The sequence below is a fragment of the Monosiga brevicollis genome, genomic scaffold (genome assembly GCF_000002865.3).
Source record: "Monosiga brevicollis MX1 MONBRscaffold_22 genomic scaffold, whole genome shotgun sequence".
In the NCBI taxonomy this organism is placed as follows: Eukaryota; class Choanoflagellata; order Craspedida; family Salpingoecidae; genus Monosiga; species Monosiga brevicollis.
In genome coordinates, this window is record NW_001865059.1 from 262,717 (window position 1) to 289,135 (window position 26,419).

At 56.1% G+C, this 26,419-nt stretch overlaps 8 protein-coding genes across 8 annotated transcripts in view; 2 read left to right on the forward strand and 6 right to left on the reverse strand.

Moving 5' to 3' along the window:
* Positions 1 to 159: 159 nt before the first annotated feature.
* On the reverse strand, positions 160 to 2,246 carry MONBRDRAFT_27866 (uncharacterized protein; the record flags this gene model as incomplete). Its single annotated transcript, XM_001748336.1, has 2 exons — positions 160 to 1,452; positions 1,572 to 2,246. The coding sequence occupies 2 exons, from the start codon at positions 2,244 to 2,246 to the stop codon at positions 160 to 162; spliced, it is 1,968 nt and encodes a 655-aa protein (XP_001748388.1).
* Positions 2,247 to 4,461: 2,215 nt separating this feature from the next.
* On the forward strand, positions 4,462 to 5,134 carry MONBRDRAFT_27867 (uncharacterized protein; the record flags this gene model as incomplete). Its single annotated transcript, XM_001748267.1, has 2 exons — positions 4,462 to 4,611; positions 4,946 to 5,134. 2 exons carry the CDS (start codon positions 4,462 to 4,464, stop codon positions 5,132 to 5,134), a joined length of 339 nt encoding a protein of 112 aa, XP_001748319.1.
* Positions 5,135 to 5,526: 392 nt separating this feature from the next.
* Positions 5,527 to 6,404, reverse strand: MONBRDRAFT_27868 (uncharacterized protein; the record flags this gene model as incomplete). Its single annotated transcript, XM_001748337.1, has 4 exons — positions 5,527 to 5,652; positions 5,782 to 5,996; positions 6,109 to 6,208; positions 6,315 to 6,404. 4 exons carry the CDS (start codon positions 6,402 to 6,404, stop codon positions 5,527 to 5,529), a joined length of 531 nt encoding a protein of 176 aa, XP_001748389.1.
* A 569-nt stretch (positions 6,405 to 6,973) lies between these two features.
* Positions 6,974 to 9,965, reverse strand: MONBRDRAFT_27869 (uncharacterized protein; the record flags this gene model as incomplete). The annotated part of the gene is made up of 13 exons (XM_001748338.1): positions 6,974 to 7,162; positions 7,265 to 7,435; positions 7,550 to 7,717; positions 7,889 to 8,067; positions 8,152 to 8,233; positions 8,318 to 8,387; positions 8,479 to 8,656; positions 8,762 to 8,831; positions 8,903 to 9,027; positions 9,158 to 9,294; positions 9,426 to 9,667; positions 9,754 to 9,804; positions 9,894 to 9,965. 13 exons carry the CDS (start codon positions 9,963 to 9,965, stop codon positions 6,974 to 6,976), a joined length of 1,734 nt encoding a protein of 577 aa, XP_001748390.1.
* A 1,400-nt stretch (positions 9,966 to 11,365) lies between these two features.
* Positions 11,366 to 12,955, reverse strand: MONBRDRAFT_27870 (uncharacterized protein; the record flags this gene model as incomplete). Its single annotated transcript, XM_001748339.1, has 7 exons — positions 11,366 to 11,602; positions 11,712 to 11,765; positions 11,879 to 12,024; positions 12,121 to 12,190; positions 12,292 to 12,363; positions 12,492 to 12,593; positions 12,767 to 12,955. 7 exons carry the CDS (start codon positions 12,953 to 12,955, stop codon positions 11,366 to 11,368), a joined length of 870 nt encoding a protein of 289 aa, XP_001748391.1.
* Positions 12,956 to 14,702: 1,747 nt separating this feature from the next.
* Positions 14,703 to 20,238, reverse strand: MONBRDRAFT_38246 (uncharacterized protein; the record flags this gene model as incomplete). Its single annotated transcript, XM_001748340.1, has 8 exons — positions 14,703 to 15,442; positions 15,564 to 16,383; positions 16,490 to 16,986; positions 17,097 to 18,312; positions 18,488 to 19,111; positions 19,208 to 19,726; positions 19,851 to 19,925; positions 20,023 to 20,238. The coding sequence occupies 8 exons, from the start codon at positions 20,236 to 20,238 to the stop codon at positions 14,703 to 14,705; spliced, it is 4,707 nt and encodes a 1,568-aa protein (XP_001748392.1).
* Positions 20,239 to 21,053: 815 nt separating this feature from the next.
* MONBRDRAFT_33635 (uncharacterized protein) lies at positions 21,054 to 23,379 on the forward strand. The gene is made up of 7 exons (XM_001748268.1): positions 21,054 to 21,077; positions 21,728 to 21,820; positions 21,934 to 22,113; positions 22,245 to 22,295; positions 22,445 to 22,730; positions 22,896 to 23,121; positions 23,207 to 23,379. The coding sequence occupies exons 2-7, from the start codon at positions 21,739 to 21,741 to the stop codon at positions 23,297 to 23,299; spliced, it is 918 nt and encodes a 305-aa protein (XP_001748320.1). The 5' UTR covers positions 21,054 to 21,077; positions 21,728 to 21,738; the 3' UTR covers positions 23,300 to 23,379.
* Positions 23,380 to 23,629: 250 nt separating this feature from the next.
* Positions 23,630 to 26,419, reverse strand: part of MONBRDRAFT_10555 (uncharacterized protein) — a gene marked incomplete at both ends in the record, with an annotated part of 5,487 nt that continues 2,697 nt past the window's right edge. The window contains 3 exons of the mRNA XM_001748341.1: positions 23,630 to 24,909; positions 25,019 to 25,402; positions 25,563 to 25,761. Coding sequence (XP_001748393.1) covers positions 23,630 to 24,909; positions 25,019 to 25,402; positions 25,563 to 25,761 — 1,863 coding nt within the window. The remainder of the gene's footprint in view (positions 24,910 to 25,018; positions 25,403 to 25,562; positions 25,762 to 26,419) is intronic.

Consider the following 26,419-nt stretch of genomic DNA (forward strand, 5'->3'; position numbering starts at 1 on the left):
AAAGTAAAACGAGCACAAGACGGGAACAAAGGACAACAGGTGGCAAGGGCATCAAGCATAAAGCCCTAGCCGTGATGCCCCCGCTATCTCCAGCAGCCCAAGCCGGCCACGAAGCAGAACAAGCCACCAAGGGAGCAGGAAGCCAATCACCATGTCGGCTTACACGTCGTTGAGCTCGAGCTGCAACAGAGCGCGCTTGAATTGGATGGGTGTCTTGGGCATGCCAGTGCTGTTGGGATTGGGATCACTGGGAGACATGAAGGCGCTGGGGCCCGCACGCAGGTAGGTTGGAGTAGAAAGGCTAAGCATGGACTTTGGCGACATGACCTTGCTGGGCGAGTCAAAGCCAGAGGCACCGCGAATCAGCGGGGACCAGCTGAGACGAGGGGACGGAGGATAGGACGGGCTGAGCATGCGACGGCCGCGCACGGGCGACAAAGGAAAATTCGCAAAGGTTGACGTGCTCAGGCTGTTCAAACCGCCCGCCAGTTGATACTGATCGTCGGATTCACAGCTAACGGAGATGAGATGGGTGTTGGGCGTCTCCTCGTTATGAGCATGATCGCCTAGGCGCAGATCATCATTGCCCGCCGGATTCCGGACGGGCGTATGCAGGACAAACGCGTTCTCATCTTCCTCATCCTCAAATTCAGGCGTGTCCTCGGGGCCAGCCATGGCGGCCTGCACCTCGGCTAGCGATTGTTCCGGATCGTCATAGCTGGCTGCGGCTTCTGGTGATCCCGTCAGAACAACATCCACGTCGTAGGAAGACGATGCAGCCGACGAGATGGAGGATGCCTTGTGTGCGCGCTTGGACACTGGCTCGGGTGACCCCAGGCCATCCAAGAGGGAGGGATCGAAGAGAAGCGTCGAGGGGAAAGCCAGTGCGGGTGCCGGCATGGTGATCAAAGTGGATGGCACAGCCGCTGCCGTGCTCGAGTTGGAGGGTGATGCAGCAGGCACTTCAACGTTGGTTGAGTTATCAAGTCGGCTTCGAGCCGAGTTGCGACGTTTGGCTGAGGGATGGCCGGCATTGGCCAAGAGCGAGGTGGAGGCCTCTGGCGATTGTGCGGCAAGATTGGATCGGTTGACGCCTTGGCGGCCCGACGCGGGCGCCAGACGCTCGCCCATATCAGCACCGTCCCGCAGAGAAGACTTGATGGACTTGACCTTTTTCGTCTTCATCGAGTTCCAAAAGTTTTTGCAGTGGTTATCCGTGCGGCCGGGCAAGAGCTTGGAGATTTCCGCCCATCGATTGCCGAGGCGGGCGTGAGCATCAATCAGGGTGCGCTTCTCGTCTTCAGACCAAGGCCCACGCTTGAGGTGGGGAGCAAGCGCGTTGTGCCAGCGCTCGCGGCATTGCTTGCCGATCCGACCCTTGAGATGCTGCGCAATCTTGGTCCAATTGCAAGGGCCGTATTTGTTGACGAGATTGATCACAAGATCGTCCTCCTGGCGAATGAGGGAGAAAGTGGTGATCGGAAAAGCGTGAGCTGAAGAATACAATCAGGGCTTAACCGGGGCAGGGACTGGCTGCGAGAAAAAAAAAAAAAAGCATAAGAAGGACGAACCTCTTGCGTCCAAGCGCCCTTGATGAGAGTGGGGTCCAGCATGTTTTTCCAGCGAGCGGCACAGTGGGAGGCGTCGCGCCCGGGCATGTTTTGGGCAATTGCCAACCAGAAGTGATCATCATCAATGGAAAGGGTTGTCTTGGCTTGGCGCTGTTGAACGAGGTCGCGCAGACGGCGATCTTCATCAGAACCCCAGCGAAGGGTGGTTGTTTTCTTCTTGCGGGGTTTGCGAGGCTTTTTGGGGCGCGATTGCGCTGTCGCCTGTGGAACGGAAATGTGCAGCTCGCAGGGCTCGCCGTTTTGGTCAGTGGAGGGCACAACGTGGTCGCGGTAGTACACGTTGGTCGCGGGCGAGCTGTCTGACGCATTGATATGACGGGTGGGGGTCTGTTCGGGCGAGCTTGGATGGGATGACTGCATGAGGGAGGCCTCTATTTCACGGCTGAACGCGGCCAGGCGCTCGGCGTTGTCAAAATCAAGGCCGGCCCGTTTGCCCGGATACACGACAACGTGGTTGTTGTCCATGGTGCTGAAACGGGGCGCCGGCTTGACACAGGCGATGGGCGCACGACGAAAGGGAGAGCGCGGGTGTCCAAGCTGAATGGGGGGCAAAGCCGTTGAAGCCAGGGGTGAGGGTTCCGGAAAGCAACTCGAGAGCGCATTTTGTTGAGCCATGATGCGGATTGTGTCGATCAGGCAAGACGCCCAAGTGCGTGATGATGAAATAGAGCCGTGTGTTTGTGTGCGAGTGTGATTGTGTGTGTGCGCGCCTGCAGGCAGCAGGAGGAAAAGAGCCAAGATGCAAATGTTCACAATGTCATGTCAAGAAAAATAAGGTTGTATCGGGCCGAAATCGGGCGTGGAACGAGCTCGAGGTCTTGCAGTGGCCAGCGGCGCATCGAATGTGCCATGCATGTGTGATGATGATGATGATAATGATGGTAAACCTCGCAGGGCAGTGTAAACGGTGGTGGTGGTGGTGGACCTTTTTTTTTCAAGGTGAGTAAAAATTACAATGTAAAAAAAAAAAACGAGAAAAGGGCGCGAGCACCGAGTTGGGTATGGTGGTGGAGCAAAGAGGATGGGACAGGCATCGGGTTGAATGCAGAGTTGCCGCTTTGGGTTGGTGGATGACAAGGCAAAGACACGGTGGATCGCTCGTGCGACCAGCGCGCGCACCAAACCACGCGAACAAAGAGGTGGACGCATGGCAAGATTGGATGTAACGCGCAGGGAAATCAATCAGCGCGTCGTTTGGACAGCAGGGCGGCTCATGTGATGGGCTTGGGGCCCGTTGCGAGGTGGGTCATGTTGCAGCAGGAGGCGTCTCTAGTGTGCAAGCATGGCCCAGCAGCCGCTTGGGCAGTCGAGGTGGCTCGGCGAGCGGAAGAGCCACGAGTCATGATGGGCAGTCGCCCGTGTAAATGTGTTGTAGAAGCAGTGGGCTTTGGCGGCGGGACTGGTGGTGGTGGTGGTGGTGGTGGTGGTGGTGATCAAAGGGTGGATCGAAAAAGAAGACGGGAGGACGAGCACGTACCTCGACGGCTTTGCGGGCAACGACTCTTGGAAAGGTGGGAGAAGAAGCAGAGCGGTATTTCGGTTGGCGTTGCCAAAAGAGCTCCCGGGTGGCGAGTCTGTCCGGGAACAAGAAAGGAATGGTGACGAGAGGTCGAGATTTCGGTCCGTCGGAATGCAGCCAGAGGAGGGACAAGCATTTAAAAAAAAAAAAAAAACAGGAAGCAAAGGCGAAGCGGAAAGAAATGGCGGGCAAAGCCAACCGAACAGCAAAGCAGATGGCCCTGACGAGCGCGGGGGAGGGGACCAGTGTCTGGCTGTGGTGGAACAAGTGGTTGAACTCAAAAGCTTACCTTGGGTCAGGACAAGAGCAAACGGGGATCAAGTGGCAGGGGAGTTGGGAAGGAACTGGTGGATGCGTCGGGAACTTGGTCAGGTCGTGGTCGTGGTGTTGGGTGGGGACAGGCCGGGAGCGGCTACTCTTGGCTGCAGCTGAGCAAAGAAAGGGTGTTGTTGATGACGGCAACTCCGAGGCGGGGGTGGCTGTGGGTGCTGCCTGACGTTTTGCAAAGCGGGAGCAGTACTGTCGTCGTGCCCTCCTCAGAAACAAAAAGTCCCAAACCGCGTGTGATGTGATGTGGCCGTGTTGGGGACGAAAATTTGATCGGCGGCGGTAAAGTTGGTCACCCTGGAGAGCAGGAGCGCAGCGCGAGCTTCCCTAGAGGTGGGGAGGAGGGCGCGTTGCTGGTCAGGTTGCGAGAGATCTCTATCAGTTTGAGAGCATTAATCCGGGCACTTAAAAAGAACGAGCGGACAAGACACGGCCCTTGAAAATCACCACGGCCATTGCTACGACGCGATCGGCGATCATGGACGATGAGAGGGCTGCCCGCGGCGTCGTACCTCGCTCGACGGGTTTGGGTTGCAGGGCGGGGGTGGGGTGGGGGTCGTGCGTGCACGCAGGAACAAGTGACAGGCGCGCGTCTTTGAAAACTTTTGCAGACGTGCCACGATGTGCAGCGAGTAAGCGTCGACCAAAAGCACCAAGGCCGATCGCCACACAAGGTCTCTCTCTCTCTCGAGCGCGCGTCGTGATGAATGAACGCTGGGAGGCACCGCCGCGACGCACGAAAGCACCACCACCTCGCAGGCAGACGGCTGATCTGGTTCGATCGCGCCGCGCACACACACACACACACACACACGAGAGTAAACGTCTCTCAGTTGTGGACAGCTTCTGGTTCATCCTCTTGTAGAGTCTGGTATTGGGATACACTTCTCTAAACTTGCTTTTGATTTAGCCTGTTGAACTCTTTCAATGTGAACGCACCTCTGAAGATGCATCACTGACATGAAGCTACCTCTTCAAAGTATGATGTATCTCTCTCTCTCTCTCTCTCTCTCTCTCTCTCTCTCTCTCTCTCTCTCTCTCTCTCTCTCTCTCTCTCTCTCTCTCTCTCTCTCTCTCTCTCTCTCTCTCTCTCTCTCTCTCTCTCTCTCTCTCTCTCTCTCTCTCGTGTTCGCGGTTTGGCAGCGCGCGCACGTCGCCGCGAGAGGGAGAGAGCGCGAGAGAGCGGGGAAAGGGAGCGGGTGGTGCGCAAACCGATGACCTATGGCGGAACGTATCGTGTGGACCGGGTCATGCTTCTGTGTAGCGCTTTGCCAGCAGACATGTAACGGTCGCGCGGCCGTTACATCGACCGTTACGCATACGGAATACCCTGACACTTCCTTTGGTACAAGGTAGACCAGAGCCGTGAGCGTCGCTGACGGTTTGAGATAACAAGCCCTTGTCCCTTGTCCGGGGCATAAGGAAGAGCGCTGCCAGCGCCGTCCGCTGCCACCGGGATCGCCCACAGACCCCAGCGCCCCTCTCCTACCCGCGCTGCCCTTTTGGCTCGTTTTCTTCTTTCTCTCTCTTTCTTTCTCTCTCTCTCTTTCTTTCTCTCTCTCTCTTTCTTTCTCTCTCTCTCTTTCTTTCTCTCTCTTTCTTTCTCTCTCTCTCTCTTTCTTTCCTCTCGATGTTGGGGGACGAGAAGAGAGTATAGATTTTAGGGGAGAAAACAAGTCTAAACTAATAGGGAACGACCTTACAGCTGTCAGCAGAAAGGCAGAATGTCAGAATGTCAGATAAAAGAGCGGCCAAGCGGTCCGACGAGTATAGGCGGTTCATCGACGTACCCGAGAAAGCCTGGCCCGCTCCATCGCCGCGGCACCAGCTCCACTGTCCGCGTCGTCGCACCCCGTCGGACCGTCACTCGCACCGTCTTCTACACTCCACAAAAGACAAGGTTTTTTGGGGGGGTCAGTCATCCCACAGCCCCCGCTCTCCCTCAGCTCACTCTGCGTCTGCCTCTGCCATCTCGCTTCAAGCGACGAACCTGGATCGAGCGCTGCACCACAGCAGCCAAGTCTTGTAATGAGCGGAAGTTTGCGCGCGTCAAGCTCCCGAATCGAACAATCTTGTCCCCTGGTAGCAAGCCCTAGTCGTGTTCCCACCACACACACACACACACACACACACACAAGCAGGGTCCAGCAAACGTGAGGGGAGGCAGTCATTCCTCTGACAAGAACCAGGAAACGCAGACAGCCTCGGCCTCGAGAGCCTGTGAGCCTCAAAAACACCCTCGTCCTGTCCAGTTCTTGATCCTCGAGCACCGCAGATTCGCCGCCCAGTCGAGCCACCACCTACCGCTTGGGCTGCCGGTGAGTCGCTGTCCACTCGCTCTACAAAGGCAAATGCCTCCAGCTCCGGCTCGGCGGAATCTGGCAAAGCCGCCGTTGTGGCTGCTGCTGCCTCATCATCGCTTGCAGCCACCGTGTCCTTGGTGTCGCGTGCCGCTGCATGTACGGCCGCGATTGCCCTCTCAATATCACCCATGACCGTTTTCAAATCCGTCTCCAAACCTATGACACCACCACCACCACCACCACGTCAGCAAAGTCAGCAAGAGCCCAGCCTTTCAGCCTGGCACCCATTTTCCGGCCACCCGCAGGTACATAAAGGCCATCTACGCACAGCGAATCGTGTGACGCAAGTGCCGTGCCCCATGCACGTCCACATCTGACCGCGGAAAGTCCTGCTCGTCAATCAAAGACTCCTCCATCGCCACGCCCAGCTGCGCTCCCGCCGCCGACAAGTCAGCTCAATCATGAGGCCTTTTCCGAGCAAACGCCCTCCGCCGTTCCCCACATGACCACAAACAACGACCACGATCTGCCGACCTGCGCCAGCTCCTCGCGAGCTGCTGCCATCTCCGCCTCGAGCTTATCCTTGCGCGCCAGCAGCGCCTTGGCCTCCTCCATCGGTGTCATGTTGACTGGGTATTAACAAGTAAAAAAAAAATTCAAAAAATAAAGAAACGTTGCGAATTTCTGGGTATTTTTCTGTGAATTTTTCCCTCTTTTTTCAATCTTTTTATTGACATCCCGGATGTTAATGTGCATTCTTTTCTAACAGCCGGGGCGGGCGGGTGACTTGAGTGTCTTGATCCGACGAGCCTTTTGGCTCTGCATTGACTTCCATTTATAAGAAGAATGCTGCCCTATCAAGTCGTGAACAATTGGGCACTGATATGGACCAGACATAATTAAACAGACGATTATCAAAAAAACAGGGTGGAACTATTCACGATGCATGATCTCCATGATTCAGTGCGGTTTGACGCTTTCAGGGCTCCGTAAAAATAACGAAAACCTCACGGCTGGCGTGCATCTTGTGCATGCATTCAAGGCTCGTGTCTGTGAGTGCAAATACAAACTTATGATCAATTTCAATTCATGTGAGGATAAGATGCAAGTCTGTCTTCGACTCGGTCGAAGTCCCTGTCCCAGCTTGACATTCTCAGGCGGGGCCCACACAGGCAAGAGGCGAGCGACAGTAGTTAGGAGGTGGCCACGAGCTGCGGAGCTAGTTGCAGGCAGGCCTCGCAAAGCTCGACCAAGCCAGGTGTCGCCTGAGGTGCCTCCACAATCAGTGTCTCATGCTCGAAAAACTCCACTCGGACCCCCTGGGCAACCACGGCATAATCCTTGATGCCTATCCGCTCCACCTCGGCATCAAAGATGTTGTGCTAGCGCGGGGGCCGGAAGCACATGAGAACATCTGGCTGCGAGCGTGTCCACATCAAGGCGAACAGAGAAAGAGAGCAGCGTCTGCACCGCTTTCAACTTACCAGACTAAGAGCCACCAGATATGCCTGTACGCTGGGGCGGCCCATGACGTCGCGCGTCTCAAAGCCGCCATCGGCTTGTGGGGCCACTTCTAGACCTCGACGCGTTTGCTGCAGCTGCGCGCCGAGTTGCTGATACTCGCTTCTGCCGAGGCGCAAGTTGGGCGCTACCAACTGAACATAGTTTCATCCGTCCGTGAGGCATCGTTTGCATCGTTTCAACGGAAAAGTCGCGGCTGACACGGCACAGCATCCCAGAGCCAGACGCGTCATCCCCACGAAACGCACCCGCGGATCAAGCAGAGCCAAGTTGACGGGTTCCGCCTTGGTCACCTCCACGGTCGATGCCGCTTCCAGAGCTTGCAGACGAGAATCAGGGTTGGGAACCGCGGCGACCTGTCGGTGCCCCAGAATCACCTTGCGCGCTTGCATGTGCCGCAATAAATTGTTCAAATCCTATGCAAAAGCCAGAAGAGAGTTTCCTGCCATGAGCCTGACCATGGTGTAACAGAGCAGGAACAAAAATAGAAAGAAGGAAAGAAAGAAAGATAGGCTAAAACCCAAAACAAACCCAAAAACCTTCTCCACCATACGGGCCCCAAAGGTTGCACACATGTTTCGACCAACCTTGGGATGGAGTCCTGCGTCAATGGGTAGCTGAATGACGCGGGCGCGCACGTTGCTAAAGACGCCGACCCGCTCAACAATGTCCACGGTTGGACTGATGCCAATGATGGCGCTATGGGGATTGCCCATAATCATTTCCACGGCAGCCAATCCATCGCCATATCGCAGCGAGGGATCCTCTGCACAGTGAAGGCATCGATGCACAATGTACTCGTGAGTCTTGGTGAGCACGGACCAAGAGCGGTCCTCAACGGCAGACTCACCAACAAAGAACACGGCTGGACCGGTCGGCAGCCGGGAAAACTCGGGGTCCAATACGCTTGAAAACAACTTGATGTGTCCCGACTACACCCAGTCCCGGAGCCATCACTGCGGTGAGCGAACCGCTCCAGAGAAAGCATGTACAAGTTCAAGCCGGTGGGCTGTTACCTGTATAAACTCGTTGTATGGAAATGGGGGCTTGGGCTCGTACACCCGTGACCGCTTGCTCTTGGCCAGCCTGTCCTCAGACATAGACCACGGGCATGAGTCACCAATAGTGAGTCCGGGCACAGCCAGTAGGCATGCACGCTCGGGCCTTGCGGGCGTACCAGGCCGAATAAATGTCGGCGTAGGCCAAGACAGCCTTGGCATAGCGTCCCACCACAACCATGTTCGCCACGACACCACAGTTTTGCAGGTGTGTCATGAGGAGCTCCATCAGGTCCAGGAAAACGCCGTTCAAGTCGACGGGAATAACCACGTGCCCGCCCTGAGACACGGCCTCACCTAGTGTTTCCGTCCCAAACGGTGTTGGCCCGGGATAAGAGGTATCTGCACGAGACAGCGCACGCCAAGGCCCCTCGGGTTGCTCATGTACGGGGCCAAACTTACCGACGGTCATGGCGAGGCGTTGAACTGCCTGATTGGGATCGTGGTCTGCCATTTTCAAATGAGAGCACACCTGTCCTCATTGACAACGTTGAGTGATGAGATGACGTATGGGCAGGTCGCGAGGCATCGGCCGAGACCAACCAGGGTGCCACAGCTGGCGAGCGCTTGCTGAGCAAAGGGTTTGGGGTGTCGACGGTCATTTGGGGCAATATGGCGCAGGAGCCCCACTTGCTCCACGCCGTCGGACAGAATCCATACGGCGCTGCCTGGCAAGGGTGGTATAATGGACATTCCAGCCAGGCGAATAGGGTCAGGGGGCCAGGGGGGGGAGCAAGGATCTTTGGTTGCCCTTGAAAAACGCCTTGACTTTGGCATCAACGATCGCTGTGGGCTTACCAAGCGCATAGCCAGCAGAGACGGCCCAAGCTTGGACGCCCTCGTGCAGCTTGACGTGCTCCCGGTAGCTGACGGAGGTGATGCGGTCAAAGCAATTTTGTACTTCTGTGGGCGTGTAAGCAAAATCATTCCGAGTCCTGCCATACCCAAGAGCCCAAAAGAGAAGCATGAGTGAGCTGGCATAAGCTGGCTGTTGAACAGGTGCTATTCATGTGGTCGTGGAGCTCATGGCCACACCACCCCGCCATGCCGCAGGAGCCCCACGCACTTGCGACGGGCCTCGCGCTCAGCCTTGCCCTGCAGGAGTAGGAGGCCTAGTTGTTTGACGGGATCTGTGGCGTAAATGTCGCCGCAATAGCCGAGCCGCTCGGTGAGGTAAGGTAGGCCCCAGAGACCCTCCTCGCTGCTGACGAAAACGGCATCAATGGCATCTGGTGGCACGACAGAGAAGACATCGTCTAGCAGATTGACGCCCGCCCCACTGCGCGGGGATGACCGGCTCTTTTTGGGCTACACGGGGATGAAGCGGTCAGCCGAGCCTACCCCATCTGGCTGAGGAATACGAGGAGGACATGGGCCGGCACTGCGCGACGTACCAGCGCCTGGATGCCCTGTTCATTCAAGGGTCGGATGGGCTGGTACAGGGGCTGCAGGAGGCAAAGCCAGGTGGAGGTCATCAGAATGACAAAGTCAACCCAAGTGCGGGAAGCAGCGAATCAACCCACGAGCGGCTGACCTGGTCTGGCAGGTGGTGTTCCGGGGGTAGAATGACATCAAACAAGATCAGATTGTGATGCCACTCGAGCATGAACCACGCGCTGTCGGCGCTGTCGTCCAAGCAGGTCTAACGTGAATCATTCACACACCAAGGGCCATGAGCACCAATCACAAACACCAAGCCAGCAAGCACCATCTCCCAAACCACGTACAATCTTCATGATTCACCACCATCGAGGCCCCACCGCCTCTCTTCCACTGCCCCCTCCCCGCCGCCCTCGACAAGAAAATGTAAAAAATAAAGCTCCAGTCCCTCTCTCTCTCTCTCTCTGTGTCTCTGTGTCTCTCTCGCTATCTCTCTGTGTCTGTCTCGCTGGCTCTGCTCTCTCTCTGGCTCTGCTCTCTCTGCTCTCTCTCTCTCTGCTCTCTCTCTGCTCTCTGCAAAGCAATGATACACTGTATTAATCCAAAGTGTAATATTATTCAGTCTATCTCTTATGACTTTTTTTTTTGTTGCCTCTCTCTGTCTCTGTCTCTGTCTCTGTCTCTCTCTCTTTCAGTTCACACACACACACACACACACACACACACACACACACTCTCTCTCTCTCTCTCTCTTTTTCTCTCTCTCTCTCACTCTGTGTCAGTTTGCATGCTCTGGGGGGCACGCTGGACGGGGCGGGGCGGGTAAACTGGTGCAGCGGGCTGGTTGATTGGGTACGTGCTTTGGCTTGGTGCTTGGCTTGGTGATGGGATGAGATGTCGGTTTGTGTGACGGTGTGCGTTGCTCATAGGCATCAAGCAAGTTTCTGCGGCAGGACAGACAGCGCGCACGATGGCAGCTGATAGGGTGGGGGTGCAGGTCTTGCTCTTTGGTGAGGCCCGGGAGCGATGTAACATGCACGAGGTCAAGCTGCAACTACCAGCATCCGCAACGGCCGCCGCCCTCTTGGATGTGATTTGTCGCGAATTGCCTTCGTAAGCCACCACGCGTTCTGTGCTCGTCCTTGCGTGCGGGCACTCATCGCTTGCTGACCGAGCGAGAATTGTGTCGCGTATGCAGGCTACAGGCCATGAAGGATACGTTGGTACTGGCGGTTGATGAAGAGTATGCCGATCCAAAGGCGGATGTGGTGCTTCAAGCGTCGACGGTCCTGGCCATCATCCCACCGCTCTCGGGCGGGTAAGCGCTGGTACCTTCAAGTCCCATTATCGTGTTCAGATTTTAGAATGGAGAGGAGCAGAGCACCATCAATTGCGTTGGTGGGGCAGCGAGGCAGTCGGATCAGTTGGGATCCACCAGTCACCGCCGCTTTGCCTGGTTTTGTATTCGTTCAAACTACTATGATCAGCCTTGAAACTATCGAATTGAGACGCCGCGCGTCACTCTAAGCTTGTGCATGTCGTCAGGTCGGGCCATGTATGGGCCCGCCTGCACGCCGCCCGCCATCTCCATGTCGCATATTGGCTACAAGGGCGCCTGCGTCGGAATCAGGCATGCGCGGCCACAGACAACAAAGGAGCGCGTTCATCGCTCACAGATTGATCCAGCATGGAAGCGTGAGTGTCCTGGAACACCGAGTTGGTAAAGGAGGTCGTCGACTGCATGGCCGTTCGTTGCCCGTCGTGTGGGCGAGGCTCATTGTTGGCTCGCCCCGCCGAACGCTGACCAATGACCACGATACCACGCGCAAAAATTGTCACGTTATACACGACCGACAACAGCATCTGTGTGCGGGGACGAAGGCGGGGGATGTGAGCGAGCGTCTTTATCTCGTTGGTGGCTAGACAAGGGCGAGACATCAGGCAAACTTGGCTAGGTAGTGACGGCACACACCTCGGTGACCACGACCAGGTCCATGTACCATTTGCCGCTATAAATGTCTCCAAACTGAGCAGGCACAACGTGCACGGACAAGGCGGGTGTGGGAGGGTGGAACGTGAGAACATGCATCAACGTCAGCGGGGTTTGTCAGGTGCCCCATGCAGCTTTGGTGTGCGTACCCCGGTGGAAGTCATGGTGGCTACGCTAAAGTAGAGGAGCTTGCAAAAGGAGAGGAAGACGTAGTCATCCCGTGTCACATCTTGAATGCTTTCCTCCATACCGGCAAACGAGGAGTAATCGAGGCGATGGATCAAGGTATACACGCCTATGGAAGGCAAAGCAAAGGAAACACCTCCCGCAAATGAGGATTTGTGGACTGGGCTGCAGCCGCATGAAGAAGGCCCGCGCTAGGGGCCCGAACCGGCATAAAGAAGGACGGTGGAGAGATAGGATTGCACAATAAAGCTGTCACTGGCCGTGTTGTGCATGATCTGTCAGCGGCAGACAAGGCCAAGCGTGAGGACAAGGGCTTCCAGTTGAGGGGCTAAAAGATGTGACAACACGCGAGGTGGCGGTCGCGACCAAATCCCACCTGCTTGGCAAGCTTCACGCTCGCTGCCACCGTCACCACGACTTGCACAGCCTGGAAGAACACCATGATGGCCTATTCCGATCCCCATGACCATGGAAAGTGGGCAGACGGAACAACCCAGCCAGAACAGAGCCGCGCGGTGAAGGTACCGCCAAAGAGCCTGACGGTATGGTATGGTGGGTGACGCGGCGGACACGTACAATGCCGGCCACGAAGGCTGGTTCGTCGGCCGTGGGGTGCTTGAGCGCCTCATCGCTGGACAGATTTTTGTCCACCAAGGTCAGGATGGAGATGTTGAGAATCTAAGGCACACGCCGATTGAGCTCCGGGCCGGTGTTGGCGACATCGCCAAACGAGGAAGCCCGTTGAGCGAGAGGGAGAGAGGGAGAGAGGGAGAGGGGAGGAAAAGCCTTGCAAAACAAGCCCAAAAGAAGCTGATAAACCGCGTACGGTATCCAGAGGAAGACTCCCTCACCTGCCAAATGACGGTCAGGAGAAGGAGACGATTGGTAAAGCGCTGGCTCAGCCAACGCTTCTTCTGGGCCACGGGTTGCTGCTGCTGCACGCTAAAGGCCACATGGCCATTGAGCTCTGGAGGCAGCAAATTCTTGATCATGGACGCTTCGCTCGGTGAATGAGCAGCGGCCACACGCGAGTTCTCCATGGTCTTCAACGGAACCGCATCTACATGCTCCATCCCTCCCTCTGCTCCATCGACCCCCCCTTCCGAACAGCACAGCCCCCCCCCCAAAAAAAAAAATTTAAAAAAATAAAAAAAAAAGTCAACAAGTCGCTGTTGATTGCAAATGGGTCAACCCTTGGGAAAAACCTCTAAAAACTTACACACACACACACACACACACACACACACACACACACACACACACTCACACACACACACACACACACACATACACACACACACACACACACACACACACACACACACACACACACGTAAACTTTTTACAAATGTAAAACTTTAAAATCAAAATCGTAAAAAGTTTAAAACATTCAAACATTTTCATTGGCAGCAAAACTCACTGACTCTTGTTGACTGCGCTTGTTGGACCTGTGCTCGTCGGCTGTTGGCGTCGGTCCTGCTGTTGTGCTGTTGTGAGCGTGCGAGCGCACGTGTGTGTGTATGTGTGTGGGTCATTTGGCTGGTGGGCTTTGCTCGCGACAACTGAGGTATGGCGACCGAACACGAGTTGGCCGATTTGTTGGAGATGCTGGAGAACACGCGCGAGGATCGCTCGCGCATGCGCTTTACCCGCGCCTGGCTCTCTGATCATCAGCTTACCTGCGAACAGGCCGTCAAGGTGAGCCACGCCACGCCATTGACCTCGTGCCCTCTCGCTGCCCAAGCGGCATCGGTGCTTCTTGAGCGCTTCCGGCTCACGCCTGCCTTTGTGTTCAGATCCTCAAGCAGCTTTTTGGCCTCGGCGACGTGCGTCTTCAAACCGCCAAGGTACAGACTATCATCATGACGCCCAGCCTCTTGCCACCCCACCTGACCAGCACCATTCATGCCCGCCTTCATCGCGCGTGTGGCCCATGCCCCTGCTCATAGGAAATCTATCCCAAGCTTGTGGATCCCGAAAACTTTATCAACGTGGTCCTGCCCAACGGCTTTGAGTATGATGATGAGCGGGCCGAGGTCCGCCAAGCTCTGGGCATCTGAAGAGCCAGGTTCTATTCCTGACAAGGCGCGTGTCTAAAGCCTTATCTGCTCCAAATTCCCCAACACCGGCAGCAGCGCCCCAAAGGCCCAGCCGCATTCAAATCAATCAAGCATCAATTACGTCTTTGATGGCCCTTCCCGGCTTGTTGAGCCAATACCCAAAGCAGGGTCGCGGCCTTAGCCTCGCTCGTCTCCTCATTAATCGCCAGTTAGTAAGTCAGGAATCTACATAAATAATAAAATGCGGTCAGATGACACTTGGGTGAGCCATCCGTTCATGCCAGGAGCACACGAGCTCACGCAAGCCTTACCGCAGCATTGGGCTGGCTGCCAGCATGTGGTTGCATTTGTTGTTGCTGCATTTGTTGCTGTTGAACAAAGGGATTGTATGGCGAAGAGGCACCATACTGTTGAGGTGGGGGGTTGCCTGCAGAATTTACTTGCCATGACTGTGCAAAAGGATTCGTCAAACTTGTCCATGAGGTGGGCACCGAGACCCCAGAGCCGCCACCATACCCTGATTGTGGGGGCTCCTGATTCTGGGGCTGATACTGGGGCTGGGGCTGATAACCGGACTGCATACTGTACTGGGGCTGATGTTGTGACTGTTGCGGCACATATTGGGAAGGCTGGGATAGTGATTGTTGTTGTGGCGGCAGTTGTGGCTCAGGATGCGGTGTCACCTGTTGCGAAGGCTGGGCGCCTCCAAAGAGATCCTGAAGGTCCTCTACCGCTGAGCGTGAAGGTCGAGGGACAGCTCCAAAGGCAGATAGGTCCAATGCGCCGGCAGGGGTTCGTGCTTGGCCTTGCTCCTGCCGCTCAAATTGAGGCTGACTTGATTGTGGGTTTGGCTGTAAAGGCTGTGAAGGCTGTTGGTACTGAAGCTGGTCTTGAGGCGGATACTGTTGTTGCTGATACTGTTGTTGTTGCTGTTGTTGTTGAGGCTGGTACTGGTGTTGCTGCGGTTGTTGAGGCTGGTACTGGTACTGCTGCTGCGGCTGAGATTGGCTTGGTTGTGGTTGTGGTTGTGGTTGGTACTGTTGCTGCTGTTGCTGCTGTTGGGGCTGGTACTGTTGCGGTTGCTGTTGTGGTGGTTGCTGTTGTGCTTGATACTGGTGTGAGTATGGCTGCGGTTGCTGCTGTTGTGGCTGGTATTGTTGCTGCGGTTGGTGTTGGTAAGGCTGGTATTGTTGCTGCGGTTGGTGTTGGTGGGGCATGGGCCTCGATGGCGAAGGTTGATACAGTCCCATTGCCTTTGAGTCTGGGGCGGGTGCGGCATGCACAAATTGCTGTGGTGAGGCCACGTGCGTTTGCGCTTGCATTTGCGCTTGCATTTGCTGTTGCTGTTGCTGCTGCGGTGGCTGTTGCTGCTGCTGCTGCTGGTGGTGCCTCCACCCATCATTGGATGCCGATGGCCGACGATCATCAAAGCTCCCAGCACTGGATGCTGCACTGGTTGGACGAGGACTGGAGCGCGAAAACGGGTTTGTCACCCGCCTTACTGCCGGCTGTGGCGGCGCAGATTGCAGTGGCACTGGTGCTGACACTGGTGCAGCCTGAGTGGACGGGTCGACTTGCCATAGCTGACCCAGGTCCAAGTCGCTTTCCGTGGGTTGAGTTGCTGCAGACTCTTGGGCATTCCAGCTTGATGGGTCATGTGATGCTGTCATAGCCGGGGGTGGACCGTCTCGTGCTGGTGCACTTTGAGCACGTGACGGTCCCAACCCGGCCTCGCTGGCACCCATCGGTGGCATTGCCTCAATTTGCGCTAGCAGATCCCCGAGGGGTAGAACGCTGGCTGATGATGACATTGAGTCACCAACCCCAGAAGCCATGGCCACGGGTGGAGCTGGTTGCGACGTGGGACCTCGCCCCATTCCGTCAGGACTGTCCAGGGAACCGTCGCCGCTGGAGGCTGGTCGTGCCTTATTGCGGCGCAGGCGTGCCAGGCCCGAGGATATGGAGGCCGAGGCCCGCCTCGTCAGGTTGGCAAGATTGCTGTTCGTGGGCGATGGTGATTTGGTCCCTTCTTCGGGGATGACGGGAATCAGCGTCCTTTGCCGGCGTCGAAACTGCTGCCCGTACTTATCATTGTAACGTCGAGCCGCCTCCAAGCTAGCCAGGTAGCAAAACTTGTACTGGTCCACAGTTTGCACCATGAAGCGACGATCCTCCCGCATGCGCGAAACAATGTTCATAATGTCCAGTTTGCCACCCTGGCTCTCACGAGTTGGTCGCTGTGCTCCCGACTCCCGGGCCGCCAGTAAAGGCAGGCCATTGCCGACGTAAGGCAAGGCGGCCACTACACCATACACGCAGCAGAAAGTTCCTGTGCGCCCGACCCCGGCACTGCAGTGGACCACGAGCGGGGACTGTGGCTCACCCGCTGTTTGCGATTGCCGTTGCACCTGTGTGGCGGTCAGCACAGGTTCGCATGAGCTCGAGCTACGACTCAGAAATACTCGAATCGGGACAACCAGCAAGTGAGCAAAAGCAGACGCGCAGTGAACAAACCGCGTCATGGTGCTGTTTGACGGCCAACAAAAACTCGAGAAAAGTCTCTGGCGAGGCGGGCACGCCGTGATCGGGCCAGCTGGTGTAATGAAACTGCTTCACATGCCGGACCATCTTGGTGTGATCTGGCCGCAGCGTCTCCACGATCAGGTCTCGTTCAATCCATGGACCCGTTTCCCGCTCCTCCTTTAAAGTCACATCGAGCGCCAAGCCCAGGGCCGTTTCAGGGTGTGACACCGTTTCTCCGCATCGCGCGGGCCAGTAGCGGTCACACTTGGGCCGCCCGCGCTCCTCCAGATTGGTCACCATCACAATAACGCGGGAACGTTGCTGTACCACCATCTTCCAAAAGTCACCGCTGGTTGAGTGCTTGGGACCCTGGGCGCAGACAAAGTCTGGGCATCCCGATGTGAGGGAGCGCACGTGGCACGCGTTGATGTAGTCATCAGTCGAACCATATCCGGGGAGCACCTGCATATGCACTCGGGTTCGATCATCTGAAAGCACGAAAAAAACAAAAAAACACGTGGTGTGAGCGACAACAAATATTATAGGGTCCATGTCGTGCTAGCTGGCGACGTGTGTGCATTCAGGGTGGGCAACTTACATGGAAGAATGTCACGGTAGCGGTTACGGTCAACATTGCGCTCAGCGGCCGCGCAACTGGTGTCACGATTGTGAGCAGCATCTTCCATCTCCAACAACGCAAATTCCTTGTCAAAGCCACTTTTCCCGTCTGGATACGCTTGTTGCAGGTGTGCAACCGTTTCACTCAAGGCGCGAATTGCCACATCCAGATTGGATTCGCCAGCCTCCTCGCCGTTTGAGGCAATCATTATGCTGGCCACTTCATTTTGAAAGTCAGTGTCCAAAGCAATGCTCTGGCGCTTGGCTTCGCGCAGGGCGGCGGCTGATGCATCGCTGCCCGAAGCCGACGCAGGGCGGCTTGTGTGAGCGCTGCCGTTACCAGCAGCAGGGGCAGATGCGTTGCTCCAGGAGCTACGTTGCCCAGCCTGGGCCTGCGGAGTTGCGGGGGGAGGCTTGGACGGCCGGCGCTGCCCTTGACTCGCGGCCGCTGTCTGGGCCTGCTCAAGCTGCTGCGACTGCTGTTCAAAGGCGCGCAGGCGACTCTCAAAGGCCGTTTCAAAATCCGTCAGCTTATGGACGCGATCCTGCACTGCACGAAAGGCATCAAAGGCGCCCAGGAGACCTTCAATAAAGGCACGTTGCTGGTCCTGCACTTCTTTGATGTGCTTGCGTGCCTTGCCTTGGCTGGCGTACACCTCGACTAGGACAGGCAGGAGACGGCGTTGCGAGTCAAAGTTTGATTGCAGCTGGTCGCGGAGCTCGTCGAGGGGTTGAAGGGCTTCGCGCATGAGTGCGTCCTGGTCGGGGCAGGTGAGAATTTGATGACCGATATCAATCTTTTCAGCTTCGCGGCGAAATTCGTCCCACTTGTCCTGACGCAGCTGGCGCATTATTTGGACCTTGCCCAAAAGTTCCTCGATCCGCTTGGCTTTGTCAGCATCAAGTGTGCCAACGTCAAGATCCATCAGGCTGGCCTTGGGCATGGCAGCTCGCAAATCGTCGTGGGGCGAGGCGAGGAGCTGCAGGCGCGGTTCAATGGCTTCCAACTTATCGCGTGCCAAACGCACGGCTTGCTGTGCCTGCTGGAGACTACTTTTCATATCATCGTGTTCCTGACGCAATCGATCAGACGCCATCTTCCTGGCACTCTCAAATTTTGCGGCAGCTGCTTCGAAACGCTCCTGGAATCCGGCGAGGTGCTCTTGGGCCTGTTCAAGTCGCTGAGCGGCTTCCGACTGTATGCGCCAATGCATGCAACCAAGGGCAGGGAAAGAGGCGATTTGTGAGCAGGAGAGAATACAACTCGAGAGCATCAACGTTGTCATCCTCGCGCAATCTCAAGCAGGGACGGCATATGTGTTGTCGTGGCGAGGGGTGGATATATCAAAGGCATGTGCAGGGTCAACGCACCGGGGGCAGTTGAGAGCTATCACGTAGCATGGCTCCTTTGGAAAAAATGTCTGCGGGCAGATTCGTCATGGTATCGAGCGGATCGTCCTTGGCTCGCAACGCCATCGAATCCAGGGCATGCTGAAGCTCGTCGTTCTGCTGTTCAACCTGTTGAGCTACGTTGCGTACCAGGGTCGCCTTTTGTTCCGAAAAGGTCGAGATGGCCAAATGGACATCAAGGGGCATCAGACGATGCAGGATGTCCACGGCACTGGGATCAGGTTCAAAGGGCTTGAAGGCAAAGAGATCGGCCGCTACAATCTCGGACAATGCGGCATCGCTGGGCACGGTTTCGTGAAAGATTGTGTTGTTGTCTGTTTCGGCCTTGGTCAGGCGCTCTGTCACTAGGTTTAGGGTGTGTTGTATGGCAGCCACATCAACCGCATTTTTGACGGCCTTGGCTGTCTCGATGGCCGCTTGTAGCACATCGCGGGCGGCACGCAGGCGGCCAACTTCCTCGCCCCATTCGCTTGCCTTGTTGGCGGCTTGGCCTTGATAAAATTGGGCTAGACCACGGGCATGCATCGACTTTAATTGAACGCAAAGCTGCCAAAGGTGCCACGGGTGGTCTTTATTGGTCTCGATCTGTGGTGGCAGTATGTGAGACCAAACATTCATTAGCTACAACAGCACATCGGCAGCGGCGTGCGAGGGGTGCGAGGGGGTGCGAGGGGAACGTACCGAGTAGAGGGCCTTGTGAGCGGCATCAAATTCATTGGCAACGCGGATGGCAATCCGGGCGATGGTGGTAGCCTTCATGTTTGAGTGCAGGGCCTTGTAGAGGGAGCACTGGTAGGATTGGGCCGTGTACACGTGTAGGAGCACATCCAGGGCTGCGGCGTGCATGTCATGGCTGGGGGTGTCACCAAGCTCCTGCTGCTGAACGGCCATGATAGCGGCAACGCTGAGTTGTTGCATCTGGAGGCAGGTTTTGAGGGTATCGTCGGAGCTGTCAGCACCAGCAAACTCTAGACTGGCCAGGCGCCCGGCCGCGCCGGCAATGTTAAAGAGCACGCTTCCATATTCATGAGCCAGGGCATGGCTGCTGACAAAAGACTTTGTAAAGGTATCAAGCCAGCTAAAGTCGAGCTGAGGGGTGGTGCTGCCAGCGTAGAAGCGACTTTTGGCAAAGTGTAGCTGTGCCGCGTAGAGACGAGCGTTGGCCAGGTACTGCTGATCCACGTGGCCGGTGTGCAGCGTCTGAACTCGATATAAAAGAGGCAAGGGGGCAAGTTGAAGTGCAGTGAGTATCGAATGAGCTGAGAGCCAGGCGTAATCCAGCCAGGAGTAATCCAGCCGCGAAAAGATGGGGGCAAAGCCTTACGGCGCGCAGGTTGCGCAGTTGCTGAAGCTCGACGCGGTAGTCCTCGCCGGGCTGCTCCAGCGTCTGGCTGATAAACTTTGGGTGGTGCAGCAAGTGGGGCGGGTGAGGGGGAACAAATGCGGCCTTGCATCGGGCGGAGTGATTCTGGGGGCGGCGGCGCACACGACGCTACCTTGATCAGGGTGTCTTCGATCGCACACGGCTGGGCCGTCTTGACTGAGGCAGCCAAGAAGCGATCGACGCTCAAGGATCCACTGCGCCCAAGCAGGCAGAGGCCCATCAGGTGCGGTGAATGTGGGCTGACGAACATGAACCGTGATGGTCTCCAGTGGCCGCTGTCTGTCGGGGTGGAGGCCAGCGGCAGGCAAAGCACGTACGTGGCAGCCATTGCGACGGGAGGGGCCCGCCCCAAGTGCGAGCGTGGTCAATGAGAGCAAATTGCCAACTGGTCCTGATCCGTTGCTTTACGCCAATTACCCCAAAGGTCTTGCTGCAAATGCTGCCTGTGGCCGATCGACGCCCGGTTGAATCCGATTCAGGCGTTGCAGCCAACTGCGGCCAACGCACACAAGCAGGAGCCATGCATGAACCAGAGCTATGTCTATATCCCTGCGTGTCGCCTTGCCTGCACCCGTCGCACAAAATAGCATTTCAATCACTAAAAACCAACAGCAGCACCACCATCACCCAGTGCTTGACAGTTACCTATCGCCACTGCCAGGGTCGGGTCGGGTTGCTGCTGTGGCTTGCTGTTGTCGCTGCCAAAGTGCCGTCGAACCGCGTTACGTGTGTGTGTGTGTGTGTGTGACAACAAAATGCTGACATTTGAAGATGCTAAACAGCTGTTGAGTTGGTATGTTCACTCGGGGGATATCGGAGTGTCGTTTTTATATTGGTGAACGCTGGTTAATGGGCTGAAAATAATACAGGTTATGACTATATGCTCTGCCGCCCTTTGCTGGTCGCCCCCATTGCCCTCTCTGACGCTTGAGGCTAGAGTTGGTGTACTCTCTACCTTTGACAACTACCTCGATTATTTCTCTGACTTTACCTTGTATGCCAATTGTAATTGTCTCCTGGATCTAGAACCATCTCTGGATTCTATACAGCCTCATCCCTCATCTCTTCTCAAACACCCCAAGTACACCCCTGTCTCTTTCCTCTCCATCAACCCTCTCATCTTCTTTTGTCCCAATGTAAAAGTGTTGCTTTTATCACTCTCACCTGGTAAGCCCGAGAGAGAGAAGTGAGAGAGAGAAGAGAGAGAGAGAGAGAGAGAGAGAGCACACACATGGCGTGTGTGTGTGTGTGAGCGTTCATGTGTGTGTGTGTGTGATATGGCAGCGCCACTGGCGGCGGGTTTTGTTGCTTTTGCTGTTGTGGAAGCATTGTTCAACGCGTTCTCATGAGTCGGGTTGTGCGTGTAAGGGGTTGGGTTGTTGTCGGGATGGTGGTGACCCCGGGTTGCTTCTTGACGGCGCCAAGTTTGGAATGAACACATGCGCACGCTCTCTCTCTCTCTCTTCTCGCGCGCAGTCGAACGTTACACTCGGGGTTATCGTCGTAAACCTCGGGCCTGCTGGCGTGATGGTTTGCCGGGTGTATGCCGCACCATTCCTCTGTGTGTGTGTGTGTGTGTGAGTGTGTGTGTGTATCGGGCCTTGTTGCGTTGCTTGCTTTTTCTCTGATGGGGGCCGCCGTGCAGCGAATGGTTTTTTGTTCTGACTCGCAGTGTCGCGGTCTCTTTGTTTGGCCCAGACCTCTCCTCTTTGCTCTGGTCACACACATCCAAGCATTCACCGACTCAGCTTGCACTCACCGATACACAGAGTCGTTTGCGTCCCTCTCATCTTCCTTTTCCTTGGCTCGCTCGATAGACACCGACATCATGACGGAGGAAGATTTGAACTTCGACCCGACTCTGAAGAAGAAGAAGAAGAAAAAAAAAATCTTGGCGTCGTTTGACGATGGTACGTGCCCTTTGTGGTGCCCTGCTCAACTCATCTGTTCAAGCTTGATGTCGACACTCACAATGTCTCCATCCTTGCTGTGGCCCCCATTTCTCGTGCGGCCCGTACTCCAGAGGTCACCGAATCATCGACGGATGCTCCCGAGCCCGTGAGCGCGGCAGCCATTGACGAGAATGAGGAAGAGGATGATCTGCCCAAGCCCACCAAGGTTGCAGTTGTGCACTCGGAGGACCTGGACAAGCCCGTCAGCGAAGAACTCGTCACCATGCTGATCAGCAATGACATCGACTACAGTGCGTCACATGATTGCTTTTGACTCCTGTCGTTGCTCGACGCTGCTCGAGGTCGAGCTGCGCAGCCCCTTTTCCGAAAAAACTCACGAGTCTTACGGTGGCCCTTTTTCCCCCCTTTTTTTTTTCTCCAGGTGCATTGAAGAAGCGCGCCAAGCGCTCCACCGATGCGCTCGAAGAGCCTGGTGCGTATCTACAAAGGAATTTTCCGACTTTCCCCTCCTCCCTCTCTTCCTTTTTTTTTTATGCCCTGGGTTTCGGGCACTGCACGCGTCAGCACCTCGCCTCATGTCCTTGTTCGTTTCCCCCACGGTGCACTTGGTCGTGCGTTTAGATTCTCTCGACTTTTCCAAGAAGAAGAAAAAGAAAAAGAAAACGGCCAAGGCTGTCGATCAGGCACCGCTCGAGGGTGATGCTGTTACATCCACGGCTGATGATGGGGATGAGGGCACAGTTCATCCCTACAGCGTTCTTCTTGATCGCGTCTTTGCCATTATCAAGGAAAAGAATCCTGAGCTCATCTCGGGTGAGAAGAAGAAGTTTACCATGAAGCCGCCGCAAGTCGTGCGCCTTGGTGCTAAGAAGACTGGCTTTGTCAACATTACCGACATTTGCAAATTGTACGTTGGTTCGCAGTGGCGTTTACGTTTGTTTCCTTGGTGGCCCCGTTCCATGGACGATTGAGCGCGCTTTTGCATTCCTGCCCGATGCACGTCTTGTGTTTCCCTTGGCTTGTATGCCAAATTTCACTTCCCTTTCTCGCTGTTCCGCGTCATCGTTTGCAGGCTGCATCGTCAACAGGACCATATGCTCGCCTTCTTGTTCGCGGAATTGGGTACCAGCGGTTCCGTTGATGCGAGCAACTGCCTCGTCATCAAGGGCCGTTTCCAACAGAAGCAGATTGAAAGCATTCTCAGGAAGTACATCCGTGAATACGTCACGTGCCACACCTGCCGCTCTCCCAACACCATCCTCGCCAAGTACAACCGTCTTTATTTCTTGACTTGCGAGGTACGGTACCCCTCGCCACGTGGCTGCAGCCCCCCGGTTTGCTCGAGCCAGAAAACGCTTCCATTCACACTGGTGCTCGCCTTAGGCTTGTGGCTCTCGTCAATCGGTTGCCAACATCAACAGCGGTTTCCAGGCCGTGACTGGCCGCCGTGCTGCGCTGCGTGCCAAGGCACAGTAAACCGACCCGCGTGCTCGTTTCTCGTCCTTTGCCGTCCGCTTCTTTTCCCAAAAGGCCTAAATTTGACCCAACAAACTTTCCTTCCTTTTGGCCGCCAAGCCACACCTCTGACAAGCATGGAAAAATGACATTATCTGTGCCTTGTAAACTCACACCATTGTCGTCGTCATTACATACATGCTAAATTATTGCACGCCCCTCTCCCCTCAAAAAGAGAAGGAAAGCAACAAAAGTGAGGCACGGCCATTACACGGGTAACAGCACAGGCTAGCGCATCATAAACACACTCGTGTGTGGGATGTTAAGCACAAAATAGCACGGTCCGATCGCTTATAGCCGAGTCAGCTGTGTGTGGCATGAACATGCGCCGAGATGAGTCGGTTGCGTGAGTTGGTCGACATACAAAGGTATTGCAACCAAGACATTCAACGGGACCTGTAAGAAGGCACAACGTACCGACTCGTTGGCGCTCGATAACGCGGGGGGCTCGATAAGGGTATTGCCGACGGCACCACCTTTGTCCGTCGTCAGAAGCATCGAGAGAGCCTCCAGGTTGGTCCCTGAGCGCTGAAAAGGCTTATGTGATAGCCCTGCTGTGGCAAAAGACAACTGCTCCTTCTCTTGACAAGTTTGCTCAATGCCAAGAGAAGGAGTGGTGGTGGTGGGCGTATCCTCACTCGCGCTAGTTTGGGAGGCTGATGTTGATGCTGATGCTTGCAGGGCCGAGTCAACGGCAGCAATGTCATCTGCAATTGTTGGGGTGGAGAAGCTCGGCGCGAACCCACTTCGCTGCGCTGTCGCAACCATGGCCGCAACGGCCATGTCCTTGTTCTGCAGCGAGGCTGGCAGGCTAGGTGTCGGAGTTGCCGTTGGCCGAGGCATACCTTCTGGAAGCTGAAGGGCGGCAGCGGTAGAGGTCTGTTGTGGACCGCCTGGTGAGGACGTGGGGCGACTGCTCAATTGATTGAGCACCGTGGCGGCATTCCAAGCCGCTGCCTGATCATTGTCCGAGGTCAGATCGCCCTCGGCATGATGCTGATGACCCAGGGTGGGGCGAGCGCCGGTGGAAATGGCCAGGCTACCCCCAGTCATGGGAGGACGAGGGTGGGTGAGCTCATTTATCGGGATCGTTATTGGCTTACTGCCAACAGTCGTGGCAGGCTTGAGGCCTGGTCCAGATTGACCTGGGCCGGGTAACTGGGCCGTGTCTTGCGCTGCCCTGCTGTGATCACCTGTGTGGTCCCCTGTGTGCTCGCTTTGGCGCAACAACTCGGCCGCAACCAGCAACTGAGATTGCAGGGCGGGGTTTGGCGAGCTGTCCGATTGGGATGAGTGAACGGTGGTCCACGGCATGGGGTGGTCACGGTTGTCTAGGCTCTCGTCAAGTTTTGAAGGTGGTGCGACTCCAAAAGTCTCGCTAAAGGTTGCTTCGAGCAGAGCGCTCACGCGCAACACTTGTTCGTCCGTGTCGCTACCATAATATAAATGACGGCGGCGCACTTGCTCAGCCAGCTGGCCCACACGAGCGAGAATGCGGTGCCACTTGTTCATGGCGAGGTTGCGCCGTTTTTCCAAGTCCATGTCCGCAATCTTTTGCGCGTCCATCAGACCTGATGTCAAGTCGTAGCATTGCGTTGGCAATGGAGGCACCAACCAGGGGGATGAGCGACATGATGAGCAAAAAGGCAGCACATGGTCGAGGCAGGTGCGTGTACGTACTTTGGCGGTCACGCTGGCGCTGTTTGTTGTTGCCAAAGTGAATGGGTCGATCGCCGACACCGGTGAGCAAAACTTCTTGCGAGTTTGAATCCATCACGCGAACGTGGGTTTTGACCAGATTGCGGGTGAGCACACCGGTGGAGTGCTGAAGTGTTAGCTTGATGTAGCGTCGGGCGGAGCGGGTGAGGTTCATCGTGCCTTCGGCTACGAGTTCATTTGACTCATTGCGCAGCTCGATGGTCACGGCATAGCCACTGCGGCGCGCGCGTTTTGAGGGCGGCACCCCGGAGGAGGAGGACGGCGGTGCCAAGATCGGGGCATCGTATCCGCCTTTGGGCGCAGGAACCTCGTTGACCAAGTGAGGAAGGAAGGCTTCATCTTTCACTGGAAGTCAGCGGAAGAACGGTGCGGGCAATGGGGCAAGGAACGCATGTGTGTGTATGAGAAGAGTGATACACAAGCGCTGAAAAGGCCTTGAATGATCGGTGGTATGGTGAACACGGAGGCTGTGCGGCACGCAGGGAGGAAGACCGGGTGTTCGCACCGTTTGCTGGTGTGGAGGTGGTGGGCAGGGACATGAAGAGGTGGTCAGGGACAATGTCATTGCTCGAGACTGAGGTTGTGGTTGGGATCGCTGGGTGGGCTCCTGAGGGCAGCTCGAGGCTTGAACGTGACACCATCATCGTAGGATCGACGATCCGTAGCTCAACCTCCCACCGTGTGTAGCCTCGATCATAAAAGCACTGTGAAAAAGGGGAGCGGGGATCGGGTGGAACGTGAGTCGAGTTTGCACGAAAAGGAGGCAAGTCCAAAAGAAGCATCTTGGTGCAAGGGCCGGGCGATGCAAGGGTGGAGATTGAGAGCTTGGCAGATTCAGTGTTGTACCTTGGGATAGATCTTGAGGTCAAAGTCCGCTCCCCTAAGGGTGTGGTGTGCACGCAAGGTTGGAGTACGGTCCAAGGGTGAGCCACGGCGATGGAGTGGGACAAGGCATGGCGGGTTGGATCGCGAGGCATGCTTCGGGGTACACACTGGAAGACAAAGGGGTGAAATTTGGGAGGAATCAGGTCCACCATGGAGGAGGCAATGCCGGCGCGGGCCATGGCCACGGGTGCCCGCGCTTGCCGAGAGGCCGGCAAACAACAATGTCCGCAGCGCTATCCCGATTCGCGCACGACGACGCACGCGCCAGCGATGTGCGCAACAGATGAGATGTCGGGTCAGCCGCCAGCGGCCCGCGGCCAGCAGGTACAATCGTCTCCCGTTGCGCCCCGCCCGGACTTTGTGATGATGAGGCCAACGCCCGGGGTCAAGCTTGCGCGAGCAGATCCACGAGATGCGCACTCGTGCGTTCAAACTCGCCGAGTCTAGTTGGTCGATGGCAACCTCAAAACAAAGTCT

Excerpts from the sequence above, each read along its gene's own strand:
- MONBRDRAFT_33635 (XM_001748268.1), top strand. The coding sequence starts at position 21,739 with ATGACGGAGGAAGATTTGAACTTCGACCCGACTCTGAAGAAGAAGAAG. Across the intron at positions 22,296-22,444 it reads CGATGCGCTCGAAGAGCCTG|ATTCTCTCGACTTTTCCAAG; the intron begins GTGCGTATCTAC and ends TCGTGCGTTTAG. Across the intron at positions 23,122-23,206 it reads TTTATTTCTTGACTTGCGAG|GCTTGTGGCTCTCGTCAATC; the intron begins GTACGGTACCCC and ends TGCTCGCCTTAG.